At 40.5% G+C, this 16,616-nt stretch overlaps 1 protein-coding gene across 4 annotated transcripts in view; it reads right to left on the bottom strand.

The window, feature by feature from the left end:
* Nucleotides 1–16,616, bottom strand: part of TFDP2 (transcription factor Dp-2) — a 55,753-nt gene that overhangs the window by 17,277 nt on the left and 21,860 nt on the right. For 2 of the 4 annotated variants that reach the window (XM_050977990.1, XM_050977989.1), the window contains exons 4-10: nt 11,570–11,673; nt 8,480–8,601; nt 6,014–6,061; nt 4,757–4,919; nt 4,089–4,235; nt 1,984–2,052; nt 1,117–1,268 (exon numbers count right to left, since the gene is read on the bottom strand). In XM_050977990.1, coding sequence (XP_050833947.1) covers nt 1,117–1,268; nt 1,984–2,052; nt 4,089–4,235; nt 4,757–4,919; nt 6,014–6,061; nt 8,480–8,601; nt 11,570–11,673 — 805 coding nt within the window. The remainder of the gene's footprint in view (nt 1–1,116; nt 1,269–1,983; nt 2,053–4,088; nt 4,236–4,756; nt 4,920–6,013; nt 6,062–8,479; nt 8,602–11,569; nt 11,674–16,616) is intronic. The other 2 variants (XM_050977991.1, XM_050977992.1) reach the window with 2 other exon arrangements.

Below are 16,616 nucleotides of genomic sequence, written 5' to 3'. Positions count from 1 at the left end.
CCAAATGCCAGATTAATCTCTGACAGCTCAAAGCAGCAGTTCTGAAGTTTCAGTATGAAATTGTTCAACTTTTTAACAACTTCAAACCTAAATGTAGAGTCCTGTTTAAAAGAGCAGGAAGACCTTTATAGTTAGACTATAGAATAAGGGTATAATTATGCTAAATCAAAAATGACCCTAAAGTTCCAAACTTGCTGAACTGCAGTGCTCTTGAGGGTATTCCAGAAGTTTTGTGATAGAATATATTGAACTTCAGTCTAATTTTCTACAAAAATTCAACTTTTAATTGCTGTTTTGCATGCTGGTGCATGGATTACTAGAATCTGTCTATTTTTGCTGTGTGATTGACTTGAAGTTCAGTACAGGATTTGCATACCACAGAGTGAAATCTGTAATCTACAGCATTAGAGCAAAGACAGCTATTTTCAGCTAATAAACTGATTGTGAGCCGATTACCAATTGAGGTAACAGCACCTCAAACTTCAGCCATATTTTCACAGGATGAAGAGCACAAGCACTCACAATTATGTAACTGGAAGATTTTTCAGATTAATGTGAATGCAACTGTAGCAGTTTGCTCACAAAGACAGTATTACAAATTTCTGTAACTTTTCCTTCAAAGTACTTTTTGCTGTTAAAAAACCCTTTCAAAGTTTTTATCATCACCTGGAGTATGTTACTTTTGTGTCACATGGGTAACCTTGTGTTTCTGACTGTGTACATTTTTATGGCATACTAAGAGTAAGAATTCACATGGCTGCTTTAATGGTAGTGCTGCAGCCGTGGTAGTGCTGTCCTAGTAAATAGTTTCATTCAGTTATTTCTTCTGTGCAGGGAATGCTCTTTGGAATGTCAGCCTGAAGTGCCTTTTACAACAGTGAAAATCAGCCTGTTTTAACCAGAGATTGCAAGGCAGTGTTAATAAACTCATCCACACTATTACTGTAGTTGCACTTAATATTGAAAAAAACAACAAGCACCCCCGAAGTGACAGTTCCGAACATAAATACAATAATTACTTCTAGTAAACTAGAAAAATCTTCCTCACTTGTTTGAGGAAAAATTCCAGTCCACAAAGAAAATAAAATAATAAAAATTAATTTCAAAAACACTCACTTATCACTTGATATGCTGCAGTCTATAATTGTTCTTTTGCTAGTGTTGACTATTAAGAAAGGCAGCTGTATTGTGGAGGTCAAAGATGGAGGGCCTTGATTTTGCTGTTCATTTTGCTGATTTCTTTGTACCAAGTTTTTAAATGCTATTTGCTGTAAAACAAAAGAAAGAAAAAATGATCACTGACAATAAAAGAGCAGACATTAGTGTTTCCAGGAAATAAAACCTCATAGGTCTTATTCACCAACTCTCAATACCTTCAGTAATTTTTTGTCAAAAAATGAGCTGTGGCCTTACTTTCTCTTGGCACTAGTGAAGTTCACCGGGAGCAGAAGTTAAACCAAATTTTTGCACACATTTACTATTGACTGTTTCCCCTCATATTCCCTGGTATGTGGCAGAAAGTAAAGGTGTTGGATTTGCCAGCCTTCTACTCTTAAGATCCAGAAATGTCTCCATTCCCCCAAACAACTTTGCATTTACACAAGTTGTTGTGAACTTCATAGCTTAGGTCAAAGCGAAAATTTGAAGAATGACTCAGGGTAGCTCTGGGGGAGCTTAGAGTCAACAAAGGGGACTTGTGACTTGTTCCCATTCCCACTGAGGTTGGCAGAGCTTCAGCAGAACACTTAAGAAAGCTTGTGGCACATAGATGGAGCGTGCTGGTTTACAGCAGACAAAACTGAACCACAGAGTGTCAGCAAGCAGTCCCCTACCAGAATCGAGAAAGGTCACAGGGGTCAAACTTTTCTCCTTAGTATGTCACAGCTGTTAGTTAAATCTAGAAAGAACTTCAGAAGGTCTAACGTGTTGGATTTGCACTTGATATTTTCATTTATGGGGGAAAAAAATTAAAATGAAATATACCTGCAGTAGCAGTTCTTGCAGTTGGGCTCGCTTCTGTTTTATCCTTTCAATCCGCTTCTGCTTTTCTATCTTAAAATACAAATGTAAATGCATCAGGATACTTAGTTACCTTGTCCATTCCCTTGTGCCAAACTGACCAGGCTTCCTTTGTAAATGGGGCCAAATAGGATGGGCATAAGAGTTTCTCCATTAAACAGGTCTGGCAGACTGAAATGTCTTTGTCAACAGTTTTAACTCCAGTAAGGATTTAATTATTACAAGAGACTATTATGTCTCCCCCCATTTTGCCTCTTATGTCTTGCACTGAGTGCAAATTGGCACCAGATCAAACACTTGCTCAAGAGGATGCTTTGGGGTTTTTTCCCTTCTGCCCTCCACTCTTTTGGAATTGTGCATGTCCCACTGTTCTCCTAGCTGCAAGCTACTAGACATAAATATATGGAGGCTGGGCTTATGATCACCTCCTGTATCTTACCAGTGACCTCCATTTTTGTTTGAGACTTGACTAAACTGACAAGACTGCAGCAGCAAAAGGGCTAGAGGTAACATTTTCTATGGGAGCACAGCTCTTGCAGCAGTTCAGTTACTGCTGGTTGATGTGGCCAAGCTGCTGTACCCAGGACACACAGGGCTGGGACAGGGCAGAGCTGACCCTGCAGGTACAGCAGTGTTTGGAAGTGTCCTTTGGGGCAATGCTGAAGAATTGAACAGTCTTTGGGGCTGAAAGGGCTTTTTCCTCATCCTCCTCTATGGTGCCATCTCTGTATCTGGCTCCCAAAATACTAAACTCTTAAATTACCTTTTCATTCAAGCTCTGAAACTAAATAATGCGGTGTTTTAAAACTTAGCTGGCCAAACTCCTCTATCTTATTTACAAGGTTGCTTTGTGATGGTTCCCTCCTCACACATTTTAATGATTAAAATGCATCTTTCAGTTGGCTTTCTCTGCTGGGACTCTTAAAACCAGTAAGCAGTACGGATATCATTCAGGCATGGTTTCTATATAACGAGCTCTTTTGCATTGATTTTTGTACTGGTAATCTTATTACAAATTTACATTGTAAGAACAGTTGCCACTTTATACAGCCTTAAAAGCAAAATCAATTCTGATTTTCACACCATGAAAATGCAGCTTTGTTTTACATTCTTTTCTATTTTGTCAGATGAAGCAACACTTTTGGAAAAATATGCCTGGCTTCCATTTTGTGCATGTGTAATTAGAGCCTGAAACAGTGAATTGCATATGATTATTTTGAAGACGAGACAATGAAATTCAAGTTCCATATTTGTAACAATAACCTGTACTGGAGACAATGCATTCACATGAATGCATGCAAAATGTAGATTTATCCAGAATTAAAAAAAAAACCATCCTGGAGCATAATGATGGAACACATACATTCTCCTTGGATGGATGTGTTTTTCAAGTCACTGTAATGGAAAAGGACAGTAAAAGCTTTTCTCTTACCACATCTAGAGAGACAATTGATGTAAATGACGCTGCACAAAAAAAACTGTTCTGTACTGCAGAGGCACTCACCCACCTTTTAAGATACCTAATGTCCAAGTGTCACAAATGGAGATGTATTTGCAGACAGCCATTACAGCAGCCTGCAGTAAATACAGTGATTTGTGCTTTTTATTTATAGCACATTTGGCCTGAAGGACAGGCAACATTTGTGCATATAAATTCTGGCATCCCTGCAAAAAACACTGTAACTCTTAGCCTGCTGAAAAAATAATGGAAATAACTGATGAGTAAAACTTATTCTTTTGACTTTCTTCTGGTTAATTCAAGGTACTGCAGACTTTAATCTTAAAAATAATCACTGATTTAATCAATGACCAATTTTGTAAGGTAAAGAGCTTGGCTTTTTTTAAAAACTAAATATAATGTATAGTAAATAAAACTGAACTAAGCATGCACAAACATATTTTTTCAGTTTATTCCAATATCAGAATTTGTATTTCCATAGCGCAGAAGCATGAAAACCAATCAGGTTCAAATTAAGAAAAAAAATCCCTCTTCTAAGGAAGAGCAAGTCAATTATCACAACATGTGAACAAATCAGAATTTCCCATGAACCTCCCTTTCCTCCCTTTACCTCTAGATTCTGACATTCCTGAGCTGAGTTTGTGGGAAGGCCGATCCATCGTATTTCCTTCTTCTCCTTTGAAATGATGTTCATTGCCATCAGGACATTGAGGGCATCGTAAACTCTCCGTCGAATGTTTTTCTGATCATAAGCCTGCTAAGAAAACAATACAACACTAATTACAACAAAAGAATTGAATTTAAAAAGGAAAAGCAATTGAACACATCCTCCACAGACATGGAGAAGATCAAATACCAAAATGGCAGTTCTGGTCAGAGTGGTGTTAAACCACGATCCTTCATATCTGATATCCCTTGGATAACACATGAGCATGCTTGGTTGCAAATGAAAGTTTCAAGCCTTCCTGAAGCACCTCTGCAGGAAATTCCATCATGGCAAGTCTGGCACGGTTGAAAAGCCTGACAAGACCACATATACAAGAGTAGCATTTTCTTAAAGTTAGTTATTTTGGCACATTCCTCTACTTTGTTTATAGTTTTGAGGGAGTTCAATTCTTCACTTTAATTCTGTATTTTTAGATTTCAAAGGGTAAGTCTTTATATCTGAGAACTAGTTAAGTGCAGGAGAGTATGGACTGTGCAGGACAGTGCAGAAACAGAATTGCATGATACAACAGACAACTCTGTATTGGAATAACACAACACATATTTGCTTACTGAATCTGTCGCTAGGTGGCTGTTAGAATTTGTGAATTCGGATACGAGCTCGTCAGCGACTTCATTGTATGAAGTTGTTCCTTTACGTTGAACTTTTTCACAAACTTTCATTGAAAAATGCCTCAGACCCTTCCCATTTTTATCTCCTTTCTTGCTTCTCTTACTGAAAAGAGAAAAGTATTATTTTAATACGTTGAATGTTAATAAGGTACTTTGTTACATAGCAAAAGGTCTGCATTTTGTAACAGAAATCTGGACTATCAAAATGAAAAATAAAAATTTTGTATCAATTTGTTGTTTCTTACAAGTTGGCAAAAAAGTGCACTAGAGCCCCTTCCTTGACTATTTCTACATTGGTAGCATTTGAACACATGCTGCTGGGAAGATGCTTAAAATGGATTTGTAATTCATCTCCAGGTAGTCTCAGAAAAGAACAACCAAAAAAAAGAGGAAAATCTCCCAGGGAGCTTATGTACCTGGAAGCCATGTTTATGTGGAGCTCTCATGTGTGTGCCTAAAATAGAAAGGCTCAGACATCCCTGTGTAGTATACAGCAGGAGATAATAAACTTGCTCATTAGGGGAATTAAGGTGTGTCCATCATAGAATATATCTGCATATATAAATCACAGTATATCTACCTATCTATACATCTATTCGGTGATGTATCCATCCATCATAGAACAGATACAAGAATCTATTTGTGTAGAGTAAGTACGTAGTCATTGGGTTTTAAGGTGCTAAATTAAGAACTGGCAAACTGTCAGGATTATTTTCCATTCACCTTTTTCCAGAAAAGGCAATGGTAATAGAAAAAAACAGGAGCAGTTGTTTTTATCACACAAACTAGATCTGGATGTGTAATTCAATAGAAGCCTTTAAAAAGTTCTGCTGTGTTGTTTTTGTTTCCTTTTTCTTTTTTTTTTTTAATTAGTCTCATGGTTTCCTTTGACAATGTATTCCAGGGAGAGCTGTTACTTTACAGAAAAAGGGCCCCTGTCAGCAGTAAAAAGCTAAAGAAACTATTAAAGAAACCAAGAATAGTTTTCAAATATGTGAATGTATCTAAGAAAACAGAATACAGGTAAAATAAACAAAAAAGAGTAAAAAGGAACACCAGCAGACAAAAAAATGCAACACAGTTTGAAGGAGTGAAAACTGCTGAAAGCAGGAACTGGGCAGTTAACTTTCTGAAAGGCAAATCTGAAGTAAAGCAGGTAGGACTCTATACACAAAATACACATTCAGTAACACTCACCTTTCTGAAAAATCTGACTCTATAATTTCTTGAGTCCGTTTTCGCTCCCTAAGACAAGACAATTCAAACTTAAGTTGAAAGAAACATTATATCTATAGACCACTAAAATCACTGTATGTGGGGCCTAGCTAGTTCTAGTGCTTGCTGTCACATGCTTACTGAAAGGGAAAATACAACTCACAGAGGCTTGACAAAATTTGAGGGAAGATGGATAGGACTTGTGGAGGAAGTTGTCGGAGCTCACTGCCAGACAAATTCTATTCCAAATTTTACTATGCTTTGCCCACAGGAATCGAGGGAAGTCACTTCACCTGGAACTACAGAAAGTGCTGGTGTGAGCTAGATGTCCAAAGTCCATCAAAAAAGAGAAGCTGGGCTCCTTTGAAAATTCCTATTTAAAATTCCTCCATATGGAAGAAAAATGATATATCCTATATTTTCAAGCCAGTGAATGTTTAGGAATCTTTAAACAAAACCTAAGCTAAAACACTAAACATATTCCTGTTAGAAATGATGCATACAGAGCTGAAGACAGACTCTTGAAGAAGCAGCTGCCATAAATTTTGAACAGCAGCAGCAGTCTGCAATTGTTGGCCATTCCTTATCTTCCAGTTTATTCCCCACAGCAAGCAGGAGCTGCTTTGCAGCCCTGCCTTTTCCTCAGCAGCCCCAAGGCAGTGCCCAAGAGCTGTGCTGAGCTGGAGAACGCTGTGTCCCCACGCTTTCCAAAGCTGGTCAACACCTGACAGTGCTGGGAAGGAAGCTAAACAAAAATGATGGGTTTGAAAACCTGTGCTTGAGTGCCAGCGCACTTTGGTTGTGTGATCCAGAATGCACAGGCAGGCCCCTCCCTCAGCAGCACCAGAGGGATTTCTGTCCATGGTGCTTAACTGGGGGCTGAGCAGCTGGGCTGGGGGCTGCCCTGGGCACTGGCCTGGGACAGCAGGGAGTGACAGCTGTGCCCTGCTCTGCACAACAGGCTGCCAGAGCCTGTGCCAAGCACTGCCATTGAATCTGCTCCTCTCATTTTGGACATAATTTGGAGTCTGTGAAGCAAACAATGGGTAAAGCAAGCAGTCTTCTGATGTGTCTTCAGCAGCCACAGCTCACTACCTCACTTCAGGAATACCACAGACCCTTCCTTAGCTCTGTTCCTCAAATGAAAATATGGCCTATTGTAAGGACTTCTGCATGCTTCACTATTGGCTGCTCTGTCTGGAGTCATCTCGAGCCTTTTTATGGATGAAGCAAAAGATTAAGCTCATTGGAAATCCTGTGTCTCAACTTGGACAGTACACAAAGAGGATGGTGCTGCCTGGTGGTGGTGGTTGATGCACTGCCACAAGGTGGCTCTGGGAATCCCCACCACTGCATGGCACTTAGGAAAGTGAGGTGTGTTGATTCTCTGGTTCAGCAAGCTGTGACCAGATAGCAGAGTTTGTCCCTTTTCTAGGTACTGAAAGAACCTCTGTCTGGCCTCCACATTTCCCAAAATGTGCGGAAAAAAAAAAAGATCTTTGGCAACTCCTTTCTCAAATAAAATCAGAACTAAGTGCATTCAAAAGGTATTTCAGGAAATGAACACTCAGTTAAAAAAAAAAAACAACAAAACAACTTAAAAACTGTGTGGCTGGGCTGGTAGTTTATTGACTCTCGGGGAGGAATACATTAATTGGGAAGTACAACCTATGACACACCTTGCTTACAGAGTAAAATGGAGAGAAGTCAAGGTACAAACTGTCATTCCTGCTTTCCTAGATGCTCCATTTCCCACCTTTATTGTTGAAAAGGTAATACTGACATTCGTCACTGATTAGAAAAATTAATCTAGATGCAGAAATATATTACTTTTCAGAGGCAAAGCACTACATTTCTGTTTTGAGACAGCTAAGCTCAGCAGTACTGATATTAAAACAAAATACCAAGAAACACTGTAAAGACCAGATTTAATTAGATGAGATAAAGAAAGTCATGTTTGGCTGGAGCACCTCAGAACTCCATGAAACTTGTTGTTAATGTAGAATAGTAATAAAAATACCATACTGATTATATTCAAAGTGTTCTATTAGAGTTTATTCTTAAATGCCTGTTGAAGTGTTTTTGGCAGTCTCTCCCCCTATAGGCACCTGCTGCTGTGCTTAAGAGCAGTGCTACATGGATATACCATGAACTTCTGGAAAAAATAAAGGCTTCTTTTAACAGGAGTCATTGTGACTCTCCATTTTCACCAAGAAACAGACACTGTCAGAAACCGCAGTAAAAGCAGACAGTGAAGTGACTGGTGCTCATAATTTGTGTTCATATGCTCCAGACATCAGAAGTGCCTCCTAGTCTGAAAAGCACATGCCATACTCCATTTAGTTGTGCAAGAAGTAGAAACTGTAAGTCAGCATAGATTCATCAGTATAAATAATGGAAAAGATGAGAAGAGATGCTCAGACATCTGTACAGAGACAAAAGCCTTACCCTGGGACCCAGCCGGACGCTTCCGTTATGTGTGTCTGTGTGACCATGGCTGGAGCTGGGGTGTACGGGCTCCCGATCAGAACACTCCCTGAACTGGTCAGTCTTTGTGGTGTGCTTATGATCTGTAACATTTAGCAATAAAAACCACAGCTCTCTAAAGAAAACAGAGGTAACTACAGCCCAAAATTCATACTAAGCATTGCACTAAGAAAAGTAACAATGATTCTGTACCAGAAGCAGTCACAGTATATAGAAGAGATGGCATCAGAAGATCTTCGTAGAGCAAAGCCATTACAGTGCTGCCAAGTTTCCTATTAGTTGTACCATATTACTGTATTATTCACATGGACAAGAACCAGAGAAATGATTCCAAGTAATTCCTAGCTATGGCAAATAGGATCTGTACCTAGAGACACCCAATTGTTTCTTCATGAGTACATCTAGGCAACTTCTTGATCAATGTAATCAATACAGCCTTCTTTCTTTCCAATGGATTTGTCGCTTGTAATTATCTATACAAAAGACAATCTGAGCTGCAGGCAAAGCATTCCCTAACATTCACAAGATCCCAAGGCACTCTGGCAACTAATTGCACCTACAGAATTCAATGTAAAGTCTTTATAGTATAGATAGAATTTACATTTCAGCAAACCTGGTGAAATTGTAGGTACACGGGTTAACACCGACACCCAGTCTCAACTTTTAAATCACATCCAAGCTCATTTTTCAAAGTAGGTCACCAGAATAATTGAAATAATATTTAAAAATTAAACAGTATTGATAAAGCTAATCTTTAAAATGAACAAAATTTAATTATTTTGATTCCATTATGGTAAGATTCATATCAAAGCTTCTTGAACAGTGCTTTTTACTCATATACCTTACCTAATTTTTTAAAACTTTGTATTACTTTACTCCATTTATTAGTGACATTTGGAGTAGTGACTGTGCTAAACTTTGTGGTTTCCTTTACTATTTAATTTATCCAACACCTGTGTAAGCATCCCAAGGCACTCAGGGACACTTCCACTAACTGTTGGAAGTATACGCTGCAAGAGCAGATATATAGGTACTGCACGTGTGTACATATATATGCATCTGCATATATATATATATATATATATATATATATATATATATATATATATGTATACAAACTAGAGATAAGCATATAGCATTTGTTTGGTATCCATCACTATTGTTTAGACAAGTAGAAAAACGGGATGTGAAGAATTCCCCATTTCCTTAGCTTATTAGCATTACTTCACATCCCCCCCAATAGCAGGTTGTGAACACATACATGTCTTTTTTGTCTTAAAGACATAAATTGATCTCATCTATTGTTTGCAAATGAACAGCTTGACAGAACCAAGGGAAAAGAGAATTTTAGAGAAACCAAAACACAGGTACAGGTATGTATTTATTTCCTGGTTGGTACTGCAGAACCAAAGCGCCTGGCTTTACCCATTGCAGCAGGCACAGAAAAGGTGTCGCTTCTGTCACCTGGCTGCTGCACCGGCCTGGAGCAGAGGTTCAAGGGCTGCTGGGTGTTTTGGGGCTCGCTGAAAGGAGCGCGGCTGCGGCGGGTGGGTGCCAATGGCCCCGGGGCGAGGGACGGCCCGGCCCGGCCCGCGCCGCCCTCTAGCGGCACCCGGCCGCTCCTGCAGCGCTCCCGCACCGCGCCGGCCGCTCCGAGCGGCCCCGGACGGAGCCACGGCGGGCAGCCCGACCTCGGCCTGCGCGCCGGAGCCTCCGCGCTGCTCCAAGGACCCGCAGCGGCCCCAGGGCCTGGAACCCGCGGTGGGGAAATAAGGCCTACATCAATAAATTAATCAAGCAGGGTATTGCTGACACAGGCAGATGCTGAGGGAGTGCTAACATTGCCACTGCTGAGAGCTCGGGAGCATTCGTTTTAAACAGCCTGGCACAACACAGCTGTATGCTGGGTGTCTTAGAAAGCCTGTGTTAATGGCCTTTTATTAAGAAAATGTTTTCTGAATATAGATCTATCCTTGCAAAGCAGCAGAATAAATGATTAAAAAAGAAACAAACAAAAAGGAATAAAAATGGTGTGTCTCACATCCCTCAGTAGCTTTTGCAACTTCTACTGCTATAGAACCTAAGCTGCAAGCAGGGCTCACTGAAACCAAAAGCAGGGCTTGAGAAGTCAGTCATAAGAGTAGGAAGTGCATTAAGTGAGTGCTCTCCCTGTTGTGGGCTATTTATTGCACTGCCAGGACACATCCTCAGTGGCAGAACTGTTCCAGCACGGTGCCACAGGGCACAGGCCTGTGAGACATCAGCACTGACGTACTCAGCTGTTCCTGGCAGGCAGCCCCTGGCCAGTGCTGGGGGCAGAGCTCTGTGACCAGGGAGTGCCACGGGGGTGGCTGTGATGTGTGTGCCCTCTGCCCGGCTGGGACGAACCCCAAGTGAACACTGCTCAGGTGAAAAAGGTCCAACACCATTTTTATGAAACACATCGAATGGTTCTGTTCTCAGGCTAAGTGCTTGGCAAGGAGGTATCAGGTTACTAGAAACCGTTCACAGGATTGCCTATTTAGCTCTCTGGCCACCAAAAAATCTAAATTTTTTCTCAAAACTAGATCCAAAAATCCCTGGAACATCAATATACGTATACAGTTATCATGGACAGGAAAAGAGAGTTTTAAGAAGAGTAGTTTCAACAAGTTTAGAATTTCTACCAACACATCAAAGATATTCTCTGACAATTCTGGAGATTTACTGGTGAGAACATGACTTAAAACATTCAAAAAGTATCAATAATGAGGGATTTTCTTAATACACTTTTGAGTAATAGTTACAACGTCAGCTGCTAAAGCTGTTTCAATTTCCACTCAAAGCCCAGAAGTTAGGTACCCCCCTGAGGGCACATACAAGAGCATTGCTGGGAGTGGCAGTTCTGGCATGCCAGGCCTGCTGTGCCCCCAGGTCACCACCCTCCCATCCAGCTGGGGCACTTTCTGGCTGAAGCAGGAGGCAGCAAGTTCCTCTCCTGTTCCTGTCTTACACCACCAGGAAGTCACAGCCAGTTACACAAGCTGGCATTACTGGGGTTGCAAAACTTACCATTTGGGGTCCAACATTCACATTGATTGGTCCCAAGGTTTTTGGCAAAATCTTAGTTGGAGAGTTGGTGCTGGAAACTGGTAATGTGATTACTGAAATATTACCTAAAAAGAATGGTAAAAGGAGAGTTTTAAATTTCTTCCTTAGTAACCTGTGAAAAACACTTTGGCAAATTCTCACACCACTCTAACGCTCAGGAATCAGGTTGGCTTTGTTTCATTTGATGTGAACGCACCCTCAGGTAAGCTCCAGATCTCTCAGCAGATGTCACAAGGACCTCTCACAAAACTACACCTTCCCTATTTTACTTCTAAAATTACATGTATTTTATTTCCAGAAAAAATTGATTCTTGCTTAAGACAAAGAGCACACAGCCTGACATTCCTCCGCATTAGAAGTGAAAATTAATGAGAATACTTCTAAAAGAAGCCAACATACAAATCCTACTTACAGTCATAATCATGTGTACAAAATATGCGTCCATAAACCTCCAAAGCCTTAACCATTCCTCATCTGACTGTCCCAGAGCATTCCACAGTCATTGCTGATGTAAGGCAGCCACAGCCTGCCACTGTAGAGATGGAGCAAGTGATGCCTTTACAACTCACCTAAAGTCACAGAGCAGGCAGCTGGATGTCACAATAAAGGCTCCCATCCCATCTGCAGTGCAGGGTGTTCTCATCCCAAGATGTTTATCATCCCTCTGATCCCAAACTGCTTATGGGTCTAAATCATCCTGCCTTCCACAGAGAAAAGCAGCTCTGTGCTGACAGCCCCAAAATACTGCTGCTCCTCCTCTATCCCAAATTGCATCTTGTATCTTGATTATTTGGAATGTTTAAATCAAAACTGTTGCAGCTGCTCCTTGGGTGTTCAAACTGCTGTGCACAGGCCTCTCCAAGCTCTGAGCACATTGGCTTTTCCAGACTGCCACTGTGGTGGCAGCAGCTCCTTTCTCTGTGACAGCTTCAAAGCAGGAGAGCTGGGAACGATCAGTCAAAACCAGCCCCCGTTCCTACACAGCCTGATCAGCGTGGGGAGGGGTGGGCTCTGAGGCACAACCAGATACATGGAAGAGCTGCCACTGCCTGGTAATCCAGAGTCAGCCGGGGTCTAGCTGGGGTCATGAGGACAAGGATAGGTTCCTGGAGAGCTACTAATGTTCTCTGGCACTGCAGCCAGCAGCTGAAGGCATCTGAGGTGACAGGTCCCTTCAGAGCAGCACAGGCACCAGCCCTCCTCCCACAGGAGCCAGCCAACACTCAGCTTAGCCCACATGGCCCAGGCTGACTCAGTGGTGTTACACATCCCTGCTCCCCTGTCTTTTCTCACATCACCTGTTCACCTCCACTGCCCAATTTTCATTTCTCACTTGGTCCTGAATCATGGTCTCTTTATTTACATTTTATTTTAGTACACCTGTTTTCCATGAGGTTACTGAAAAATGATAAATTCAACAAAGTAACTTCTCTGTGACAGGAAGCAGAAGCAACACAACTGAGAGGGAAAAGGATCTTGTCTTCTGTAGTTACAGCACAGAAATAGAAAATATGTAGATTTATGCAAAGTCTCACCTTCATAAGAAATGTTCAACAGATATATGAGAAATAAAAATAAATTGAGACTAGGATATTCTAATGTTCTGTGTAGATTCTTTTGGCATCTGGAGTAATACTACTACTAAATATTAATTTTCCATAAGGCAAATTTGTATCTGAAAACATCTTCAGAAGGAGCTTGCATCTCTAGTCAATAAAATGAATAAATTATTCAGTCATGTAATTCACCTAGAAAAACAAATATAAACCTCCCACACTTGCAAACCCACCCCCTCCAGTAAATCTTTGCTCTGTTATGAAAAATCTTTTGTGAGGTAGTGCCAGAGAGCACAACACAGTAATTCACGGTTTACATACACTGTGTTCCCATGATGAGCTCAAAAGAGTTCTCTCACTTGCCAGTTTTACTTTTGCTAGAGGATTTTGCCCAGGATTACCCAAGCTGTGCCAGCACATTCCATCAAAACCTAGTCTCTCCCCTCATTCCAGGCTGTTGCCATCAATGATGTGTCACTTCCCAATACTGTTGTAGGAATTTTCCTCTTTTCTGCTGCATCTGAAACTTTTGACCCCACTACCTCCAAGATCAGCTCTCATACTGTTTCTCCTTGTCCCTTTTCTTACCAGGGAAAAGAAATAAATTCCTTTCTCTGGTGTTGACAGCACAAGGTCACATGGCCAAGTGCAGTAAAATTGTGAAAGGTCAGTTTTGGCTCCCAGCTCAACCACAGGGCTACACCACAGAGTTGCCTCCAGCTGCCCTTCCCAGCCTGCAAGGGGCACTGGGCTGTCATGTTTGTCTGTGCCAGAGTGACCACATGGGCTCCCAGCACCGGGCAATGCACAGGGCCACCCACCACACCCAGCACTGGGCACAGCCTGTTCCTCCCCAGCACGCACCACGCAGACTGGCATCCATGGCATCCATGAGATCCGTGGGATCCATGGGGATCCAGCTGCACCTGTGATTGCTGAGAACATTTCATGGATGTACTTCCCTCACACACACATGCAGACCCATGGTCAAAGCCACACAAACCCACCAGATTTACTGAGCAGCCTGGGAAAAACCACTAATAAACCACTAATTAGCAGCTACTGCTGCACTGTGCCTTCATTTACAAGGCTCCCTGCATAATGGAACATTGGCACCACTGGGCTAACTTCAGTAAATACAAGGGTCATTCAAATGACCTGATCTTGATTTTAAAAAGACATTTGCTTACATATGGTGCGTGTTTAAATGTCTTTTTGGCAGAGTTACTGTCAATAAAAAAGATTTTCATCTTCTAATCCCTACACAAATCCCTCATTTGGCAGCAGTAGCGTCAAAATAATCTTAAAAGTTGACCAAGTTTTCAAAGAAATGTTTCCCTGCCCTTGTTCTTACTTTTAGTTTTCTTAATTGGCAAATATAAATATGTGGATGTGTAGATTTTAAAATACAGATCGGATGAAAAAGAACCAGTTTGTTTTTATAAATGAGGTATTTCTTATCCAGTGGCCAGAAAGAAAGAATAACCAAATTCTTCACAGTAAGAGGTTACTTTTTGTGTTTGTCAGTTGAAAAAATAGTAAATAGAAATACAAATAAATTGTTCCTCCCTACCATCTTCTTTTTTTTCCAAATAGCATCATGGTCCAGATACTCCTGTAACCTCAATTGCTTAAAATATTATTATATCATTAAATTTAGGAGGAAGTAGATGCGACAAAACATTCAACAGATTTTGGAATTTGACTGAAAGCAGAATTATCATCAAACTAACTATATATACTATCACAAGGGCTTTAAACATCACCAAATTCTAAATAAACGCCAAGTCTCAATAACAGCCATCATCTGGGGGCAAAAAAGATTACACTGATTTATGTCCCAGGGCACAAGAGCAGTGAGTACAGTGATAAGCTGAACACAATGAGACCCATCAGCCTTGAGTCACGGTAATCTCACTGCATGGATGGAAAAGGTCAGCACAGATGGATCAAACTGGAATGATTTGTATAATAATACTCAATTCTTATATAATGTTTCTCAGCAGTACTTTCAAGGCACAAAGGAGGTCAGTGTCATTATTCCCATTTACCTATGGAAAACCAAGCACATGGGAAAGAAACCCACTTAAAACTCTCATAGGGAGGCTTTAACTGCAATACACAGCCATCCCAAAGTGAGCCTCCTTAGCACTGAAGCAAATTCAGAATAAGAATCTGCCAGTGGATATATATATGCGTATTTCTCTCAGAACAAAAGCACTTTGCTTCTACACAAATTATTTTCACATTCTTCAGTTGCCACTATTGTTACTTCTCAGGGAGAGAAACCAGTGTTGTTATAATTTCATATTTTAAAAAAACATCATTGCTACATAACCATTATTCTTCCTGGCATTTGTGCAATAATTTTACTGGTACACAAAAAGAAAAAATCAATTTAAATGATCTTCAGCTTCAAGCAGTCACACAGATAATGTTATTCATGTTTATGTACATGTATGCTCTCATGCACACCCAAAGCAGCCCACCAAACTCAGTTTAAGTCATTATGTGCCACCCTAAATAGCCTAATTTCACATAAACAGCATGCACTTCTAGAAAAATATGAAGCTAAAGAGATTTTAGTGATTTTTTTCCTGTATAACTAAATCTGTTAGGCCTGCAGCTTAGTTGCAACGATAATCAGAAACAATGTCAACTAGAGAATCTATAGAATCTGTCACAGCCAGTTTGAAGGAGACCATGGCTGATGGGGAGCACAGCCCAACCAGCTGGGGTTACACACAAAGCATACATCAACAAAAAAACCCATTGAATTTTCAAACAAAACACCAGGGAAGTGGTGGCAATTTGGATTTCATATTCAGAGCTCTAAACAAATGTGCACTTTTTAAAGGTGTCTCAATGACAGCCATTTTTAATAATACAGCCTACAGCTTGACAATGATGGCAAAAACCCCAGCTCAGAGCTGTGAGATATCAGCAGCCCTTGGGATATTTTGGAATAACATATGTGATGTGTCCTCAGGGTCCTCTATTACACTAAGACAGATCAGTAAATTTACTGATCTCCGAGATCAGTATGATAAATGCATATAGAAAAAATGGAATTATTATTGCATTATTAGTACACAAGTATTTTCTTGGTACATTTCTTCATTTGTGCATTGCACAAAATTACCAGGCTAAAACCCTAACTTTAAAAATTCCATAGAGATGAAGTCAAAGGGATCTGTAGAAAAGAAAAAAATAAAATGGTGCAGACAGTTTTTCAGTGTACTTTGGGTTTACACTGAGCAGTACAATTTCAGTCTTTTACTGTTCAATCTGAGACAAATCTACAGGAGTTAACAGCTGTATGAATCTGAAAGAACCAGGCACAGGCCTATGGATAACTTCTGATGTCTTGGACATTTAGCAGATCTCTTCAAGCATACAATGAAGTACCTCTCTTACAGCAGCTCTGTGCACCGAGTTTTTAAACATCAGCC

Source organism: Serinus canaria, chromosome 9 (genome assembly GCF_022539315.1).
Source record: "Serinus canaria isolate serCan28SL12 chromosome 9, serCan2020, whole genome shotgun sequence".
NCBI classification, from domain to species: domain Eukaryota; kingdom Metazoa; phylum Chordata; class Aves; order Passeriformes; family Fringillidae; genus Serinus; species Serinus canaria.
This window is presented reverse-complemented; position numbering and strand designations above follow the sequence as displayed.